Source organism: Orycteropus afer, unplaced genomic scaffold (genome assembly GCF_000298275.1).
Source record: "Orycteropus afer afer isolate SDZICR_OR568_19922 unplaced genomic scaffold, OryAfe1.0 scaffold00094, whole genome shotgun sequence".
Classification (NCBI taxonomy): domain Eukaryota; kingdom Metazoa; phylum Chordata; class Mammalia; order Tubulidentata; family Orycteropodidae; genus Orycteropus; species Orycteropus afer.
In genome coordinates, this window is record NW_006921681.1 from 5023913 (window position 1) to 5044875 (window position 20963).

General features: G+C 42.8%; 1 protein-coding gene across 1 annotated transcript in view; it reads left to right on the plus strand.

Annotated features, from left to right (window-relative positions):
- The first annotated feature begins 4645 nt into the window (after positions 1 to 4645).
- Positions 4646 to 20963, plus strand: part of CA6 (carbonic anhydrase 6) — a 30664-nt gene continuing 14346 nt past the window's right edge. Inside the window, exons 1-5 of the mRNA XM_007942655.1 lie at positions 4646 to 4721; positions 8289 to 8468; positions 12156 to 12304; positions 13880 to 13972; positions 17793 to 17862. Coding sequence (XP_007940846.1) covers positions 4646 to 4721; positions 8289 to 8468; positions 12156 to 12304; positions 13880 to 13972; positions 17793 to 17862 — 568 coding nt within the window. The remainder of the gene's footprint in view (positions 4722 to 8288; positions 8469 to 12155; positions 12305 to 13879; positions 13973 to 17792; positions 17863 to 20963) is intronic.

Sequence of the window (20963 nt, forward strand, 5' to 3'; positions counted from 1 at the left end):
GAACTGTCCACCTTTGGGTTAGCAGCTGGGCACTTGACCACTGGGCCACCAGGACTCCTTGGACCTAATAATAATTGAGCTTAATTAATAAAGACTGTCTGCCTTGACCATTGTGGTCTTTTAAAGAACTATCTATATATACGGGATCAAACTGACAACAGCACCTGGAAAGTTTAGACAGGAAGCTTAGAGAGCAGCGACTTTATGTTAATGGGGGAGGAATAATTTGGAAAAGGAGAGTGAGAATGACTGGACAACTTGAAGACTGCAATCAGTGTCACGGAATTGGACATGTATAACATTTTAAATTAGTGCATGTTTTGCTGTGTATATTTTCAATGATGAAAAATATATTATATATATATATACAAAATGAATAAAGCAAATATGGCAAAATGTTAACCATTAAAGAATCTAGGTAAAAGGATCAATGGGAATTCTTTGTATTATAATTGCAAATTTTCTGTAAGTTTACATTTGGATCAAAATATTAAAATTTCAAAGGTGTTTAGATAGTTATTAAAAAAAAAGAAGAAGAAATAAAAATTGCTCCATGACTTGGAGATTAAGATTCCTTGATTTTGTTCCCCAAGGAATTCAAAACAATATGATTAATTTTGCACTTAGACATTAGCAATATAAACACATTTCTAGGAAATCTGAAAGGTATTTAGAGTACTTCCATAATTTTATTTTATTTTTTTATTATTATTATTATTTTTATTAGGATTTGGGTGAAGATTTACAGAATAAATTCACTTTTCATACAGCAGTTCACATATACTTTGTCTCATGTCATTGACCAAAATTTACAATGCAGCAGCTCACCTCCCACTTCCTCCCCATAGTTACCTCCTCCCAGTGTCCATCCCTTCATACTCTTCTGCACCCTGAGCTATCTCCCTGTGCATAAGCAGCCCTTCCTTCTCCCATGATTGTTCTCTCCAGGGCATGTGTCTGCTTGAGGTAATTGTTTAACTCACATGCCTGTACTTTGTTTGGCTGGAAACCACAGTTGTGGGTTCAATTCCAGACCTGAAGGGCAGCTAGGGGCCATAGTCTCAGTGGTTACACCAGGCTCCATTGGACCAGCAAACCTGGTCCCCACCTTCTTTTTTTTTTTTGCCTCCAAATGATTTTGAGTTTTGTACCACATTGCTCTCCCTCTTTATGCAGGATCTCCTACATCCCTTCCAAGTGGATGGCAGTGGTAGCTGGGCACCATCTAGTTCTTCTGGTCTCATAGTTGTATAGGTTGCAGATTGGATGGTGTACCAGTCGCTAGGACTGATTGTTTCCGTTAATTTTGGTTTTCTTCTTTCTTCTTGATGAGGAGAGACCCGTTGTTGCATCTAGATGGCAGCTTCCTAGCTTTTAAGGTCCCAGTCACTACTCGCCAGAGTAGTAGGTGGAACAATGTTTTGTATAGTATGTTATGCCAATTGAGCTTGATGTCCCCTGCGACTATGGTCCCAAGCCCACAGGATCAACTACTCGGTCCCTCTGGGTAGCTGGCTGTGACCAAGCAATGACCATAACCTTGCCCCTTGTCAGCTCTACTATACATCTGGGAATTCTGATCATTCACATGAACTTATGGGCCCATTGTCTGCCAACCCTATATATGATCTTGGATACACTCTCCATTTAGACATACATAATTGTTTAGCTTGTTCACCTATCTATCCGTCCCTATACCCATGTTTGCTTTCACTGACAACTCAGTACTGTATATGCAAAAGGGTTCATATCTGTTGTCTGTACTGCCCATGTAACTCTCTATGTCTTTCTCATCCTCAATGCTGCCATATTGGTCACTCACATTTGGTACATTGCCCTTCTCTTCACCCAAATCAATATTTATCTCTATCTATCTAACAGCATTCCCTCCCCTCCCCTCCCACCCCTGGTAACCAACAAAGAAAATGTCCTCCAATAGATAAACCTTTCCTTAACTTTTACAATAACGGACTAATACAATATTTGTCCTTTTGTGACTGACTTATTTCACTCAGCATAATGTCCTCCAAGTTCATCCACGTTATGTGGTGTTTTGCAGATTCTACATTATTCTTTAGCGTTGCATAGTATTCCATTGTGTGAATGTTTGGTTATCCATTCCTCAGTTGTTGGACATCTAGGTTGTTTCTAAGTTTTGGCTATTGTAAATAGTGCTGCGATGAACATCGGCGTGCATATATCTGTTCTTGTTATGGCTCTCACTTCTTTAACTTCCATAATTTTATGTTAAATGTTATACCTTTTATTTTAAAATAGTTTAATAAAGTGCATCATGTATTTTAATATTTTACAATAAAATCCATTATATCAAAATCTCACACATTTAGAAAATTATAAAAACCATGATTCACACCAACTATTTTGTGCTGTGCAATTCAGTGGGTAAACATGATTTCATTTGCCTATGAAGCATTTCCTCTGTTCCTTTCTGGCTTTTTTAAAGCTTTCACAAGTGATCACTGCTCTTGGCAGCTGCAATGCACTCTTTTTTATTTCTGGTATGTTATCAGCTTCACCTTTCATTCTTTGTAGAAGGCTCCATAGCTCAAGGCATACTGAGGAAAAGCCTAGTGGCAGGCTTCTTCCTTTTCATTGCTCCAGAGGTTAAACAGATGGCTGTGATGCCAAAAAAGACTCCAGAATATGTGATGAATCCTGAGACCAAGCCACCTGCATGGCCATTTGTCTCGTTCTCAATTCATTCAGTATTACTAGCTGCCTTTCTAGCTGAGGTTGAGTGTTCATAAGCATGAACTCCTGCTAATTTTTCATTAATAAATTTTGAAAATATGAATCTCATCTTGATTGTGTGGTGGTGGTGCCAGGACACAGTGATGATCTGATGGACTCAGCCCATGGCTCCTCTGGCAGTGATGGGGATCAGGTCCTCAAGATTCCTTGATTTTTCTTTCTTGTTTCCTTATGAAGTTTCTGGATGACATATGAAGTCACTTCTCCCCACAAAATGTGGGGACTGTTATTTGCTAGCCAATGCTCCCCGCACTCCAAACCAATTTATTATTGAACCCCAAGAGGGAGGTACTATCATTAACCTCTCTTAAAGATGGGGTAACGAGGCACAGAGAGGTTGAGTAACTTGCCCAAGGTCACACAGCTAGTAAGTGGCAGAGCTGGGCCTGAACCCTGCCAGTCTGGCTTCTAAACACTTGCTCTAAACCATGCTTTGCTTTGCTTCCTTTGAGATTCTTTCACTGCTGTGCATTGTGGTTCTGCATTTTCAGTGGGATCTTTGTAGCAACTGATGTCCCCTATTTAAATGACAGAAGGGAGTCCTTTTGAAATATCCAGGAGATCCTCTATTCTCCTTCAATGTCCTTATGCTGCTAGTGGTGCCCTCTTGTCATTCCAACATTCCTCAAACTCCTAGGAAAGTGAGCAATGAGTTGTTGAGGCCGAGGAGAGGATTGATTCTGTTTGCCAGAACAAGATGTGTCTTTGTACCTGGCTCAGGTGGCAGGTACCCTGCAGGAACCCTGCCTGCCCTTTGCCTTCGTTGCCCTCTCTGAAGGTCATGGGAAATGCTGGCCTGTCAGCAGGCATAAACTCCAAAGTTTCCCCCTCACTTAATCTCAAGGATTGTTTACCCAAGTGGACGCACATGGATTAGGCAACCCATTGATCAGACATGTTTGATTGGTTTGGGCGTGAATGAAGGCACCACAGCTGTCAGAACAAACATGTCCAGTGGTGAAACATGGACACCCACATTTGCTGGTGTGACCCAAGGGTGTGTACTGGGTTGTGGCTCATGAGCTGTATGGCAGGGCTCAGAGTCAACTACTGACTCAGAGCAAGGATAAACACATGATTGCCTCCAGATGGGACCCTCCATTTCATGAAAGAATGTGGGGCCATGGTCACTTCCCCAGGGGTCTGTTTGTGGTTACGAGTCACTGGGTGTTGTAAACAGTTAGGCACTCAACTACTAGCTGAAAGATTGGTGGTATGAACCCACCCAGAGGTGCCTTGGAAGACAGGCCTGGAGATCTGCTTTTGGACAGTCACAGCCTTGAAAAATCCCATGGAGCATGGTTCGACTCTGCACACATGGGGTCGCCTTGAGTCAGAACCAACTCTACAGAAACCAAGGACAACAGTAACTGTGGGCAGCTCAAGTCTGCAGGGGTGGCTGGTGTTCCTGACTTAGACAGGAAATATCGAGTGGGATCCAGCCAGGGCTTTTAGGGCATTGGCAATGCTCCTTATCAGCTCCTAGTACTCCGTTTGCTAGAAGTGAGGGGACAGGAAGTGCTATTGTTGGGGAAGGCCTTGACACCTGCTCCTCTTCGCCTTGGGCGTTTTCCCTCTCTTGTAGACCTAGTTCACAAAGGCTGCACTGTGTGGCCTCGCAAGTGAGTTTTCGTAAGTGGAGACCTTTAATAACCAAAGTCAGGCCATGATAATGTCTTGGGAGGAGATCAGGTGAGTATACAGGCCACCTGGCCAATGGAGCCAAGTAGGGCCTTGTGGGAAGGTTGTTGTTTTATTGGGCGCAGCAAAGGGTGGACCAACCAACCAGACTTGGTAAATTGTCATTTACAGTTTCTGAGCTTTTAAAAGAAGAGCTTCCCCAGACTCATTACTGATTCCAGATCTGGATGCCATGAGGGCCCCGGCAATTCTGCTGTCCCTGTTCCTTGGTGCCCTGGCCCAGCATGGGTCCCACTGGACCTACTACGGTAAGCCCCCTTTCCCCCTCTCTCCACAGAGAAGGTATGACTCCCCTTCTTGGGGAAAGAGAGAGAAGCCTGGTATTTTCCAGAGTGGCCAGGTAGACTGCCCATGATTTTCTGTTCCACTGTTGCCCATTTTGGCTTCACATACCACCTTTTCAATGTCTTGGAAAGCATGGAGAATAAGCCGAACTTAAGCTTCAACTAAAGAGCTCTGGTGGTGGTGTAGTAGGTAAGGGATTTGGGTGCTAACCAGAAGGTCAGTGGATCAAACCCACCAGCTTCTCCATGGCCATAAAGATTTACAGCCTTGGAAACCCAGTGGGGGTCACTGTGGGTTGGAATTGACTCGATGGAGGAGATCAGGTGAGTATACAGGGTTTGGTTTTGGTCTGACACTTCCATTAAGGAAAAGAGAAAATAATTCTTCCCCATCACCAGACCCTTCCTCCCTTGCAGGCCCTTTTCCAGGAGCTCTGGTGGCATTTGACTGTAAATCTTTACAGAAACAGACTGCCTCAGCTTCCTCTCGTTTTTGACTGCTAACCAGAAGGCTGGCAGTTCAAACCCACCAGTCACTCCTTGGAAGGAAGACTGGGCAATATACTTCCATAGAGATACTGTCTCGGAAACCCAAGAAGGGGTCGCTATGAGTCAGAATCAACTTGATGGCAGTGAGTATTTTGGTCTTGAGGCCCTTTTCCACCCACAGTGTTGGCAGGTTCAAGATCCTGCTCACTGCTTCTGATTGCAGCACCACTTGCCTTGCTATTGGTCTGTGTAACTGGAAAAGGAGGTTATTAAAAAGGATGTCCTGTAGTTTCCTGGAAGGGGCTGCAGGCTGGTGAGAGCCTTCCTTCTTGGAAAAACCATAATACACATTGTGAGATGTTTACCCAGAACACCTCACCTTGATGAGAGCACCAGCTGCCTTTAAAAGGTTGCCACCAGGCTGCTTCCTCTTGGTGGCAATGCCTGTGATGAGAGTCAGACCTGCACATGATCTGAAACCTGACCTTCAAAGGTGAAATTGAAAATGTTGGCATTTAGCATGGGCTCTGGACCACGCAGGAGCCCTGGTGTTACAGTGGGTAAAGTGCTTGGCTGCTACCTAAAGGTTGGTGGTTTGAACCCATCAGCCACTCAACGAGAGGAAGCTGAGGCAGTCTGTTTCTATAAAGATTTACAGCCTTGGAAATATTAGGGCAGATCTACTTTGTCCTTAGAGGGTCACGATGAGTTGGAATTGATTTGATAGCAGTGGGTTTTAGTGGGGTTGCTAGACCACAGGTGACCCAAAGACTGGAAGGTTGTGTTGGTGGGGTTTGTGGACACTACACACTCCTCCCACGAATCACCTGAGAGTTCCTGCCCCTTTTTGGTACTGGGAATATACATGGAACGGCAGCCCAAGAGGAGGGTTGTAACCATTGGTGGAGGCAAGAGGTAAACGCAGGGTTGAGCTTGCTCTTGGTACAATCTGCCCTTGACCCAGGTACCTAGAAAAGCATAAATGCAGGTGAATGCTATATCCTGTTAAGTCAAGAACATGATGTCAGGGTCCGAAAGCCCAGCTTCAGAGGGCAGGACTGCATACTTTTATCTCCATATACCTGCCTGTTACACAAAGACCCTGGGGCTTTCTGCCTCACCTGACCCCAGCTGTGCCGGGAGTGGCTCAGAGGTTAAGGAAGAGAGAGTTTCACAATAATGGCAGTCTTGTTTTTTCTGGGCTCAGGCTAGCCTTCTGGGAAGTCAGTAGAGGACTCAGAGAACTTTCCAGGAACTATTGCAAGTGCCTTCAGAAATTACCTGAGTGTGGGCCAAGGCTTGTTATGGATTGGATTATGTCCCCCAAAATATGTCTTGTAAATCATAACCTTTATGCCTGTAGTTACAACAATCCCATTTGGGAATGGACTGTCTTTTTATGTTAATGAAGCAGGATTGGTGTAGGGTGTGTCTTGAATCAATATCTTTTGAGATATAAAAGAGATTAAACAAGTAAACTAGGATGCCGAGATGGGGTAAGTGCCAAGACACAAGGAGACTGCCAAGGAACCAGGAAGCAGAAGCTGAAGAGACAAGGATCTTCCTCCAGAGCCAACAGAGAGAGAAAGCCTTCCCCTAGAGCGCTGCTCTGAGCTCAGCCTTCCAGCTTCCTAAACTGGGAAAATACATTCCTGTTTGTTACAGCCATGCACAAGTGGCATTTCCGTGACAGAGCACGAGAGAGCTAAGACAGGGCTGCTCTTGAAGCCTGTTGCTTTGGTTCTGGTAACCTGACTCTGAGAAAAGACTTGTTTAAAATTGGTTTGTATTATTAAATGGAGTTCTTGGTGAGTGCAAATGGTTAACGCGTTTGGCTGAAACAGAAAGGTTGGAGGTTCGATCCACCCAGAGGCGCCTTGGCAGAAAGGCCTGGAGATCGATTTTATCCGTTGAAAACCCTCTGCAGCACAATTCTACTCTGACATATATGGGGTTGCTGTGAATCGGAATAAACTCAACTGCAACTGATTTTTGTTTCTGTTTATTATTATTATTAAATAGTGAAGAGCAGAGCAGAGAAACAAAGAATCAATTTTTCTATTGATTACAAAACCAAGAAGTGGTGAGAGGCCCAATTACACGCTGCTTTCTTAAAACAAGCCACCTACTTAGCACACAGCTACTCCCTAGAGTGTGAAGGAGAGTTTGGTCCCCAACAGCCAAGATATACTCCATCACCACCTCCTCCTCACCTCTGTGGCTATTTATCCTCTTTAAAAAAAGAAACTGTATTTTTGAAAATTAAAAAAAAAAAAAGTTAGTTTGTCATTTGATGTCATTTTTGGTACAAATACGTCCTTAACCAAAAACTCATTGCTACTACCCCAGAGAGTTTCCAGGCTGTAATTCTTACAAAGCAGATGGCCATATCATTCTTCCATGGAATGGCTGGTGGGTTTGCAGCCAAGTGCTTAATCGCTGCACCACTAGGGCTTTTTAATACTTCCTTAGCTACCCTCAATCCATAGGTGTAGCTGTCACTTAGGTAGTCTTTATGACTCTAGGAACCTGTAAAAGGGGTAAGAAAATAGGTGAGGGAGGTCCTGCAGCCTGGGTTGGGGAGGGTCTATGTCACTGCTGGGTGCTTAGAAAGGAAAGTTCTACTATTCAGAGGAAACAGGAAAAGCCCCTGGAAGCAACATGGTCATTCCATGCGCACGGATTTCTCAGGGCAGTATTCAGCCCTGAAGAAAATAATTCAAGGGGTGAGGCGGGGGAAGCTGTATATTAAAGAACTTCCATTGCTTTCAAAGCCATGTTCCTAGGGTCAGTGTTTGCAATGTGAAATTAGAAATCAAAACCAAAGCCCCCAAACTCCTGGGGTTCATTGAAAAGCCCCTTCAGCCTCCTTCCAGAGGCCCTGCCTCTGCTTCCTAGAAGGCAGTCCCTTGGGCCTCTCACGTAGTGGGCCCTGGCCTCTGCCCTGTGTGAGGTGACCAGTGGGTGCACCTCTACCTTCTAGGAGGGCTTGGCCCCAGTAACCCCTCCACCTGCAACCTGTTTGGCTGTTTCCCATCTCAGAGGGGGCGCTGGACCAGAAATACTGGCCGGACCACTACGCAGCCTGTGGTGGGCAGAGGCAGTCACCCATCAACGTGCAGAGGAAGATGGTGCGGTATAACCCTGCCTTGAAGGACCTGAAACTGACAGGCTATGAGGCTCAGGAGGGCGAGTTCCCCATGACCAACAATGGCCACACAGGTAAGGGATGGGCAAGAGGCTCCCAGTCCTGGCAACCCCTTGCTGGCAAGATGCCGGCAGTCAGAGGGGAAGCAGGTGATGGTCAGTCACCAGGAACAGCATCAACAGATCTCCAGGCCTCACACTAGAGGGTTGACAGCAGCAGTGGGACCATTTATTTATTTTCAAATAGTCAAGAGAACATTCTCATAGACTCCAGAAAAGTTTAAAGGTTCAAGGCACTGGGCCTCTAGGGGTCAGTGAGAAAAGCAACACATTCCCTGCCTCTCTTTTAAACTTATTTTTTTTTTTTTGGTTGTTGCCATTGAGAATATACACAGCAAAACATGTACTAATACAATTTCTACATGTCCAATTCAGTGATGTTGATTATGTTCTTCAACTTGTGAAACCATTCTCATCCTTTTTTCCTGAGTTATTCCTCTCCCATTCACATAAACTACTTCCCACTAAGTTTCCTATCTAACTTTTTGACTTGCTGTTGTCAATTTGATTCCATATATAGTTGGTCTTAAAACAGCATATTGCTCAAGACACACATTCTTTACTAATTAAGCTCAGCTATTGTCTATTGCTGCGAATATTTACAGCCTTGGGAACCCTATGGGCAGTTCTAGTCTGTCTTATAGGCTCCCTATGAGTTGGAATTGACTCAAGGGCAAAGGGTTTGGATTTTTGTTTTTTTGTTTGATGTTTGATTTAAAACCTTCGAGTAGATGCTTTAAAATGTCCATTGCATTTGAAGGGAAAAGACCTGTACATAAAAGGATAAATCCCCGAAGAGGCCATCATGAGAGCTGCAAATTTTGATCTTTGAAGGCAGCAGAGAAGGCTGGTGTGTCCCTCCCTTTGTTCCTCCCAGGCTTTTATTTTGAAATAGTTTCCAACTTGCAGAAAAGTTATAAAATATTAATATATTATAATCATAGTATAGTTATTATTAAACCCAGGGAACTGACAATGATATAACACCATTGACTAATCCATGTACCTTGCTTGAATTTCATCACTTTTCCCATTTATGGCCTTTTTCTGGTCCAGGATTGAATCTAGGATCCCACATTGCATTTAATTGTCTTATTTCCCAAGTCTCTGCCAATCGGTGGCAGTTCTCCAGTCTTTCTTTGGTCTTCATGACTTTGACGCTTTGCTGGTTGTATCTTGAGGACAGAAATTGGTCAGATCATGTGGTTTTTCTGATCTGAGAAGAAATCAGCTAAACTGGTTGCCCATGAGTGGGGAGCAATGTCTTCTGGAAGTTAAATTAATTTTCAGAATCTAGAAGGTTGCTCAGCAAGTTGGTATTTGGAGACAGGTATCTCAGTATTGCCTTTTCAAAGATATAGTGGAAAGCTCAGAACTGCTGCCCTTTCCCAGGCTTCCTGCAAAGTCCCGTAGATGTCACTTGAGAACTGAGACAGTCCATCTCCAGAGAATTATGCTTTGTGGAAACTTGATTGTCAGGATCCCTATTCATGTTCATACGTTCACTGGGGAAGCCTGGCTGGGGTCCTTGGCTTTCCAAGCCCCTATCAGCTGTCTGCACAGCTAACTCTACTTGTCTCTTTTAAAAGCATTTCCATTTTTTTCATGTGATCTTTGATTTTGAGGCTGACCACATCCTAAGGAGCTCTGTTGGTGCAACGGTTAAGCACTTGACTGATAACTGAAAGGTCACTGGTTCGGATCCACTAGCAGATCCGTGTGAACAATGTCCTGGTAATCTGCTCCCATAAAGATTACAACCTGGAAAATCCTATGGGGGCTGTTCTAATCTGTCATATGGGGTCTCTAGGAGCTAGACTGGACTCCATGGCACCTAATAACAACAACAACCCCCAAGCACTAAATACAAAGCACCTCTACCACCTAAGGACATTTTCAAATCTTTGAGGCAGGATTCCTGCATTACAACATATTTGCATATTATAAATTTAATCATAGCTCCCCACTCCTTTGGACAAATTTGGAAGGAAAAAGGAATCATTTATCAGCTATCAAATACTGAGTATTTGCTTTTTAAGGAAATGTGGTTGTTTATAATAGTCTTAGTTACCTAGTACTGTTGTTGTTATGTGCCGTTGAGTCAGACCCAACTCATAGCGACCCCTCCTTGGGTTTCCAAGGCAGTATCACTATGGAAGTAGATTGCCCAACCTTCCTTCTGAGGAGTGGCTAGTGGGTTTGAACCACCAACCTTCTGGTTAGCAGTCAAGTGCCTTAGGCACTACGCTACCTAGTACTGCTGTAACAGAAATACCACAAGTAGGTGGTGTTTTCTCCTAGTTCTGGAGGTTAGACATCCAAATTCAGGGCATGGCTATGGGGGGGGGGGTCCTTCTTTGTCTATTTCAGCTTCTAGTAGCTGCCAGCAATCCTTGGATTTCCTGAGCTTGTAGATGCAACTCTCTCTGTCATCTGTTTTCCTTTTCTTCTAGTGTGTATCCCTGTGTCTATTCTGTTCCTTTACAACCCAAGTTATTAGGTTTAAGACCCACTCTACACTGGTATGACTAGATTATGATAACAGAAGAAAACCCCAATTTCCAACCAGGATCTTATTTACAGGTATAGGGGTTAGTATTTCAACACATATTTTGGGGGACAATTCAATCTATACCATGAACCATCTTTGATGACTTTAAATAGGAAAACCTTGCCAGCAGGACAGATGCTACCTGTCCCTTTCCATAATCTCATAAATATTTTTCTTAGTCACTGAATGTCACTCTCCATCTCTCCTTTTTGCCTACCTCATTCCCAAAGATAGAGATTTTCCTACGACCTCAGTCAGTGAAACCAACTATAGTTGTCTGTTTGTAGTTACTTCCCTGCTGTGACTGGTTGTAGAGCATCAGGCAGGAGGAAGCTGGGAGAATGATCTGTTTTTCCCATTAGCAGAACCTAGCATTTTAATGTACCCATTGATAATAAGTCAATGTAGATAAATCCCAAATCAAAAGTCTGCGTACTTCCTGATTGGCTGTAAAGTGCAGTCTCCTCTTTGGAAGACACATTGAGCAATGCCACAGAGAAGCGGGATAGTGGCTAATGCCTGAATGGCATCTAGATGCACATTTTTTGGCTCAGCTCTGCCCCTGACTGATGACTTTGAGCAGTTTTTCCATCCTCTTGTGTCTGCTTCCTTGTCCATAAAATAAACTTGTTGAACTCCAACAGAGGTTACCTCCAAGTGGAGCTGGCAGTTAACTGGGCTAGTTCTAGAAGGCTACTTGCAATATGGATTTTAATCACTTCATGAAGAGGATAGCTACCTCAATGTAGCTTTACAACCAGTACAATTCTGGGCAGTAAAATTAATCAAAAGAGGCTCAGCTTATTATTCGTATACTTTGCACAAATTCCACAGTGGAGTTCTGCATTTTCACAGCCATTGGCCATATTTTTTCAGAGACAACAGGCTGAGACCTACCACCCCACAGTCCTGCCCTGACTTTCTGATGTTGGGCAGGAAGGTGTATGTCCAGGAGAGGTGCCTGTCCTAGCCTAACTTAATCATCATCCAGTACCTGTCTTGACCTCTCCATATGCTCTGAGTGCCACCTGCCTCCCCCCACCCCACCCCCACATGCTTATGATGTTCTAAGCCAGTCTGGGAGTGAGCAGATGGGAGATGACCCAACCACTTCTCACTCTGCATCATTCCTGCCCCTGTCCTCTTTACAGTGGAGATCAAACTACCCCCCACCATGCGTATGATGACCACTGATGGCACCGAGTACATCGCCGAGCAGATGCACTTCCACTGGGGCGGTGGGTCCTCGGAGATGAGTGGCTCTGAGCATACCATCGACGGGATCAGGTCTATGATCGAGGTATCATAAGGGCCCAGACTGGGTCTTCTCTCCTTCAGACTCCATAGCCACTTCTTTACTTAAATAGCCAAAAAGACTTTTTGTAACGATGATGGTCAAGTCACCCTGAGATCAAGTTTATTTTTCATTTATTCAGCAACTTTTGACTGATTGATGCTCTGTGCAGTGAGTACAGGCAGGGTCTCAGTCCCTATGGAATCCACAGCAAGGCAGGTGCTCAAAGCCATAAGGCAGGACCAGCCTCTGTGATTTTGGCTGGATTTCCATGTGTTAGATTATAAGTCTAGGTAAAGGATGACAGTAGGTCTATAGTAGCCTCCTGGAACAGGAAGGTGTCACATGGTAAGATTCCCTTTATGGGACAAGGATCTTGGGAAAACACAGAGGCCATAGTCATTTAGCAGCTACCTGGCTGCTAACCAGGAGGCTGACAGTTCAAACTCACCAGCCACTCCTTGGAAGGAAGGTTAGACAATCTATTTCCATAGAGATATTGCCTCAAAAACCCAAGGAGGGGTCGCTATGAGTCGGATTCGACTTGACAGCAGTTGAGTTTGGTTTGTTTTTTTTTGGGCTTCAAGAGATGGTTGCTATGTGCCAGGCTGAGGTGGCTGCCAGAGATGTGGTCCCTGCCCTCACAGATCTTGGAGTTGAGTGAGAAACTCATGGTCAAGTCCTCTACCTGTGAGGAGGATGCTTCTATTGTTAGACTTTTCTCAGAGCTTGACTTCTCTTTAATCTGAAGGGGGTCTCCCTACCAATTTGTTCCACATTGGAGTTTCCTATATTCTTACTCAGCATCTAGTCTGCCTCCTCTGGATGATGTGTTTCTTGAAATGAGGTATTGGTTTTCTCTGCCTGCCCATGGCCCCAGGAGACCAGACTGTGAAGGTCCATGGGGTGGTGGCTACCCTGTGAGCATGGATGGTCTGGCAGTTTCTGCTCTTCAGACAAGAAGAAACAAACTAGAAGCCAGAACCCTTTGCTTCTGGTCTTCCTGGATGCCAGTGGCTGTCTTTTTGACTAAGGGCTGGAGAGTGCTGGGCCCTTACTCCTAGTCCTCCTCTGGGTCCATCACAGTTGGAAAGATGGTGCAGCCCCCCTGAGGCCCCAGCAATAGGCAGGCAGCTATGGCACCCTTATGAATTCCCACAAACCTCTACAGAGTGCTGTGGCCTCAGCTGAGCCAAGCTTCATTTTCTGCTGCTGGTCCTAACTCTTTCCAGGCCTCCAGAAGACCAATGGCTCATGGCTATTCATCCCCCAGAAACCTCAGAGAACCTGGTGCTTCATATGATCCCTCTAGACTCTGTCAGTTTGTCTGCTGGTGAAGGATTTAGGGGTCAGGGAAATTCCCTCAGGTTACCATCTTCCCGAAGTCCCACTCATGCTCCTTCCATTCAAGATTTTATCATCTTGATATAAGGAGTTTGTAGCCCAGATGGAGGGAGATGGAAGTAAGAAGTTGTTTGTGTGGGGTAGTCTGAAGCCTTGGAAAAAGTACCTTTCTTTCTTTCCCTCCTTCTGTGAAGTCTATATTAACTGTCATTGATGTATCTTTTCTTGCCCCCACAGATTCATGTTGTTCACTACAACTCAAAATACAAGAGCTATCATGTAGCCAAAGAGGCCCCCAATGGTTTGGCTGTAATGGCAGCCCTCTGTGAGGTAGGCTGAAATTATACATGTGTGCCTGCATTTTAAGTCATCAGTTTATGTCCAAACAGGGCATTAAGACTAGATAAAGGGCCTTCCTTCCTAACCCTCTTCATTCTTTCTGAAGATCACAGTTCTTGGAGATCCTGACCTGATGAAAGTTCGAACCTCTTTCCAGCCCTGTTCCTGGTCACTATGCTCTTGCTGTGTTATCAACCTTAGGAACATTGGAAGGCTGGGAGAAGCAGACTTAAAAGAGCTGGAATCACACAAGTAATGACTGGACACATCTGGTCTGAAGGGCAAGGGGAAACCCTCTAACTTGATCAAACAAATGCACCACCTCTGCATTCCTAAGAAAATCTGGTGGGGGGACCTCCTCTGGCTATGGTGGTGAGAAGAGTTTGGTGAATCCAATCCCCCCAAAATAAGTATAAGCTGGTAAAGTTGTCAAAAACAACCATATCAGTGTTCAGGAAATTGACCAAAGGCAAACAACAAATTGAGAGGCATTTTTTTTTTTTTTTTTTTTGTGAAAAATGGTTAGACTTTTGAGTAAGAATAATAGAAGTCTGTGGCCTTTTTCTTGAAGGTTTTCCCATCCCTACCTAGCTTGGTCATCAAGGTAGCTCTATCAGGGAAGAGCTGATCACAGAAACTAGCAACTTCATTGCCAGAAGAAGCTGACTTGATTTAGGGTGGAAGTTAGAACCCTACACCTCAGGGCACTGTCAATAAAAGTAAACTCAGAAAAGGCAGAAAACAAACAGGAAAAACTTGCAGCTCTGCTAATCTGAGGTTGTGATTCCAGTTGAGGTGAGTGATGGACTAGCCAGAAATTTAACGGGAAGATCATGGAAATGAGAGAACTATGGAATTTTTACAAGAGGGCCTGGTGGAAAGTAAACTGAAGCTGACTTCAGAACATTCTGAACTTTGACTGTGCTTCTCAGTCCACACACAGGTCCGTCAGCAGAGGGTGGAGGTTCTGTGGGCTCGAGGGGTTTCAGCACAACCTCTACCCAAATCACTGGCTCATCAGAAAGCTTTGCCAACTCTCAGCAACCCACAGAAAATCAGGCTAAAATATAAAAATAACTGAAAATAGAGCAGAGACATCAGTGGCTGCATACTGTTGGGAGACATATCTTGTAAAGTAAGTACAGGCAAGTTACTAAACAAACACACAAACAAAGAACCCTCAGGACAATAAAAAAAATCAGAATCCAGAGTTACTACCACATATTATCTAAAATGTCCAGTTTTCAACAACAAAAATTGGGACATGTAAAGAAATAAGAAAATATGAACTATACTTAGGAAAAAATGTAATCAATACTAACTGACTCTGAGTCAGCTCAGAGTGATATAGTAGCAAGATCTTCAAAACATCTATTACAAACATGTTCAAAGAATTAAAGAAAACTGTGTTTAAATAATTAAAGGAAAACATGATGACAATGACCGAAAAAAGAAAATTTCATTAGAGAAACAAAGTATAAAAATGCACCAGTTAGAAATTCTTAGGTTGAAAAGTACAATTGAAAAAAAAAAAAAGTTAAGAAAATGTTACTAGATGGGCTTAAAATGGATTTGAGAGGGCAGAAGAATCAGTGCATCTGAATATAGATTAAAGAAATCATTCAATCTGAAGTAGAGAGAAAAAAGACTGAAGAAAAATGAACAGAACCTTAGAGACTCATGAGGTGTATCAACAGATATATGTAATGGAAGCCCAGGAAAGGAGAGAGATAAGCAGCAGAAAAAATATTTAAAGAAATAATGGCTGAAAAAGACTCAAATTTGATGAAAAACATTAAATCTACTGATCTAAGAAACTCAACAAACTCCAAGTCAGATTAACACCTGATACAACATAGTCAAAGTGCTGAAAGTTCAAAGACAAAGAGAAATCTTGAAATCATCAAGAGGAAAGGGATTCATTACATACAGGGGAATGAGAACATAATGAGAACATAGTGGCTGATTGCTCATGAGGAACAAGTCATCAGAAGGATGTGCGGACTAACACATTCAAAGTGCTGGAACAAACCTGTCAACCAATTCTATACCCAGCTAAACATCCTTCAGAAAATGAAGACAAAAATAAAGACATTTCCAGATTTTAAAAAAACTGAGATAATTTGTTACTAGCAGACCTATCTTAAAAGAAACACTCTAGGAAGTCCTTCTGGCTGAAAGGAAATTATACCAGATAGTAACTCAAATCCACAGAAAGAAATGAAGAGTGCTGGGCATTATAAATATGTGGGTGAATAGAAAAAAGAATGATGTAAGTTTTCTCTCTTTTTGAAATTTCTTAAAAAACGTAAGATTGTTTAAAACAATAATTATAACACTGTATTGTTGGACTTATAACATATGTAGGTTTACTATTGTGGTGGTTAAGTTTATATGTCAACTTGGCTAGGCCTGGTTGAGTGGCTGGGCAGCTGGATGTACCATTCCCCATGATGAGACTGGTAATCAACTCCATGGTGGAATCTACTGTGAGCAGCTGAAGACCTGCCTTTGGGTATGTAGTTTGCTTTCCGTATATAAGAAACAGCTTTGGGAATGGTCTCCAGCTTACGCCACACTTGAACCCTGCATGTAGCTGTGTCATTGTTCAGCAGCCTGCCAAGCTCTGCTGACCTTGGGACTTTCAATGGACTTGAATTAATGGGCCTGACATGTGGTTTGGTAACATTGGGACTGTGCCTTTTTACTTGTCAACCTTGGGCTTGTCAGTTTCAGCAGCCAGCAGCTGTCTGAGTGAAGAAACGCCTCTAGCTCCAGTGGGCCAGGAGCAGGAGGCAGAGCTGAAGCCTAAGGCTGAGGGGCTTTCACCCAGCCCCTAGTGCCTGACATGCGGAACTTGGACTTAAAGCCTCCAAATTGCAAGAATAAACTCCTGTTTGTGGTATATCCCAGTCAGAGTAGCATAGCACTAGGTAACCAGAACAACTATGTGTGTCAAAAATAGAAGAAAGGAGGGGGAAGAAATGAGGTACATTGGAGCAAAGTCACTATAATTTTTGGACTTAAATTAGTATTAACTTGCTTATGAGAAATTAAGTTGTATATTGTAAGCACTAGAGAAACCACTAAGAAAATAATTGAAAATGGTTAAATGGTAGACTGGAAGTCTTTGTTCAACAAAAAAAGAAGCCAGGAAAGGTGGAACAGAGGAACAAAAAAGTCATAAGTTATATAGAAAACAAACAGCAAAATGACAGTCATTAATCCAAGAAAGCTTGAGTTTATACACAGTGGAAGAAGAACTGGAGGCTGAATCAACACCACTGACTGAAAAGAGCCATTGAAAATAGACCTTTTGCACCAAAAGCAACTTTTCTGCCTTTCTGAAAATAAACATTCATACAAAAATTATAGAGTGATATGACAGTGAGTGGAACTGGCAATTGTGCCTTGAACATCTGGCTGTCCTCTCCTCAGTCACAAGTCTCAAGGATGAAGACAGCCCATGAGAGCCAGCTTCCTCATCACAACGAATCTGACTGTGTCACCACCCCAAATAAGCTTGTCAGGGACTTTTTTAGCAGCAACTTTTGGCCATTCTCTGAGGGCATCACCAGTCACCAAAAATCTCTTTTCCCTGGAAGCTTCAGGGAATACTTCTCTTCAAGAGCCTTATGAGCCCAAAGAATAACCAGGTTGTCTCCCCACAGCATAACTGGGACATGTGCTGCTTCCTCTTTGCTTTTAAAGGGTCTGCTCAATCAGCTACGAAAAAGGCAGCTGGATCAGTAGGGATAGAGCTGGAGGTCTCTTCTCCACTTAGTTAACTACTCTTTATTTGTCCCTGCAGGTCCAGGAGAATGGTGAAAACACTTATTACAGTGAGTTCTTTTCCCACTTGCAGAACATCAGATATCGAGGTAAGGGCAGCCAATGGGGCTGCAGCGGGAAGAAGAACGTGCAGGAGGGAGGGATGAAGCCAAAGGCCAGGGAGGGGTAGGGAAGGGTGAAGCTGGTGAGGAGGGTGGTGGATAACTCAGCCCAGGTAGCGCACAGAGTCTCTTGTTCATAAACTCTACCTGTAGATTCCCACGGTTGGAACTTCCGAATGGCACCAGTTCCACTACCAACCCTGTTGCCATTGAGTTGACTGGGATTCATGGTAACTCCAAGTGTGTCAGAGTAGAACTGGGCTCCACAGGCCCTCCCGTCCGCCCCCAGTTTATTGCTAATATGCCTTTTTAAAAAAACAAACAAACAAACAAAAAAACCTTCTTATTGTGATTTGAGTAAAAGTTTATAGAGCAAACTGGTTTTCCATTCAATAATTAATACACATTTTGTTTTGTGGCATTGATTGCAATCCCCACAATGTAACAGCACTCTTTCCTGTGTTTCCCATTTCCATTAGTCCTTTTTATCCCTTCCTGCCTTCTGACCTTTATCCCTGGGTAGAAGCTACTCTTTTAATCTCGTACAGTCCACTGTTCTAAGGAGTACTTAAACCTCTAATGTTACTGCTCACCATATAGGCCTATTTATTGTTTGGCTGAAAATTGAGTCCAAGGGTAAGTTCAGTTCCAGGCTTGAAGGGTGACTAAGGGACACAGTCTCAGGGTTTCCACTGGTCTCTATATTAGAGTATAAGTTTGGTGTTTTTTATGATTTTGAGTTTTGTTCCACATTTTTCTCATACTTTATCCAAGACCTTCTACGGGTATCCCCTTCAGAGCAGTTAAGGAGCTCTGGTGGTGTAGTGGTTAAGGTATTTGGCTGCTAACGAAAAGGTCAGTGGTTCAAACCTACCAGCTGCTCTGCAGAAGAAAGATGAGGCAATCTGCTTCATCTTCTTGTTGGAAAACCAATGGGGGTCACTGTGAGTCGGAATCGACTTGATGGCAGTGAGAGTTCAGAGCAGCTAGTAGCGGTAGCTGGGCACCAAGTAGTTCTTGTCTCAGGGTTGAGGAGAGTGAGGTTAGAATGGTCCATTAGTTCTGTGGATTATTTGTTTCCATGCATCTTTGATTTTCTTCACTCTCCTTTGCTTCAGAGAGAGACCAATAGCTGCACCTTAAATGGCCACTCCTTAGCCTTTAAGTACCCAGTCACTAACCACAGCAGGATACAGAACACTGTCTTTGTAAACTATGTTATGCCAATTGAATTAGTTGTTCCCCAAGCCCAGTGACTTATTACCTTAAGGTGTCTGGTCATGGCTAAGAAGTTTTTGTTAACTTTGACCCCTGGTTGCTCTACCATATACATAGGTATATTTACAGCACATAGAGATATCCTCTACCAAACCTATATATGGTTGTGGGTGTAGGCCTGTTTGCCTACTTATTTATACCTGTTCAGCTTGTCTGTCTGCCTAGGTATCTACTCATAGACTGTTTGTTATTACTGATATTGCATGATTGTGTATGTAATCTTTGTTGCCTCTTGTGCACTTCCTCTCCTTATCTTCTTTTGCCTTAGTGATACTGTGTTGACCATCCTCTTATTGTATATTGTCTTTCTCTTCACCCAAATTAATATTTGTCTACTATCTAGTTAGTGATTTTCCTTCCCCCTCTCTCATCCCTGGTAACCATCCAAGACTGTTTCTTTCTGTATGTAAACCTTTCCTTTCCTTTTTGTAATAGTGGATTCACACAGTATTTCTCCTTTTGTGATTGACTTATTGCACTCAGAATAATGTCTTCCAGGTTCATCCACAGTATGAGGTGTTTCACTGATTCCTCATTATTAATATTGCCTAGTATTCCATTGTGTGTATGCACCATAGTTTGTTTATCCATTCAGCCGCTGATGAGCACTTGGGTTGTTTCCAATCTCTTTGCTACTGTGAATAATGCTGCGATGCACATAGGTAAGCATATATCTATTTGTGTCCCAGCTCTTATTTCTCTCGGATATATACCTAGTATTGTTAGAGATTGCTGGATCAAATGGTATTTCTATTTCCAAATTTTTAAGGAAGCACCATACTGTTTTCCATAGTGCTTGTACCATTTTACAGTCCCAAGCAGTGCATGAGAGTTCCAATCTCTCTATACCCTTACCTGCATTTGTTGCTTTCTGTCTTACTGAACTTTGCTATTATTGCTGGAATGAGAAGATATCTCATTGTTGTTTTGATTTGCCTTTATCTAATGGCTAATGATTGGGAGCATGTCTTCATGTGTTTGTTAGCTGGTGAAGTGTCTGTTCATACCCCCTGCTCATTTTTGAATTGGGTTGTTTTTCTTTTGGTTATTTAGGTGTTGAAGTTTTTTTGGTGACTTCTGAGCACTGCTTTTTCTGTGCCCCATACGTTTTGGTCTGATGTGTTTTCATTCTCATTTAATTCTAAGAATGTTTTATTTCACTTTTTATTTCTTCTATTACTTAGTAGTTTTTAAACAGAATATTAGGAAGTTTCTATGTATTTAATTTTCCCCCTCTGATCTTCATGTTGGTGATCTCTAATTCTATGGCTTTGTGATCCAAGAAAATGCTTTGTATTATTTTGATGTTTTTATATGTATTGAGCTTTGCTTTGTGGCCTAACATACGGTCTTTTTTTGAAGAATGATCCATGTGCACTGAAAAAGAGTATGTATTGTGTTTTTGTTGGGTAGAGTGCTCTGTATGTATCTATGAGGTCAAGTTGGTTGTTACGTTGTTTAGATCTTCTGTATCTTTGTTGAGTTTCTTTCTAGTTGTTCTGTCCTTCATTGGAAGTGGTGTGTTAAAGACTACTATTATTGTGGAGTTGCCTATTTCTCTTTTCAATCCTGGTAATGTTTGCTTTATGTATTCTTTTGGCTCTTTAATTGGGTGCATATATATTTATTATGGTTATATCTTCTTGTTAGATTGACCCTTACATCATTATATAATGTCCTTCCTTGTCCCTTATGTTGGTTTTTGCCTTAAAGTCTATTTTATCAGAGATATTAATATTGCCACTCTTGCTCTTTTTTGGTTGCCATTTGTTTTATTTTTCCAGCCCTTGATATTCAGTGTGTTTTTTTTT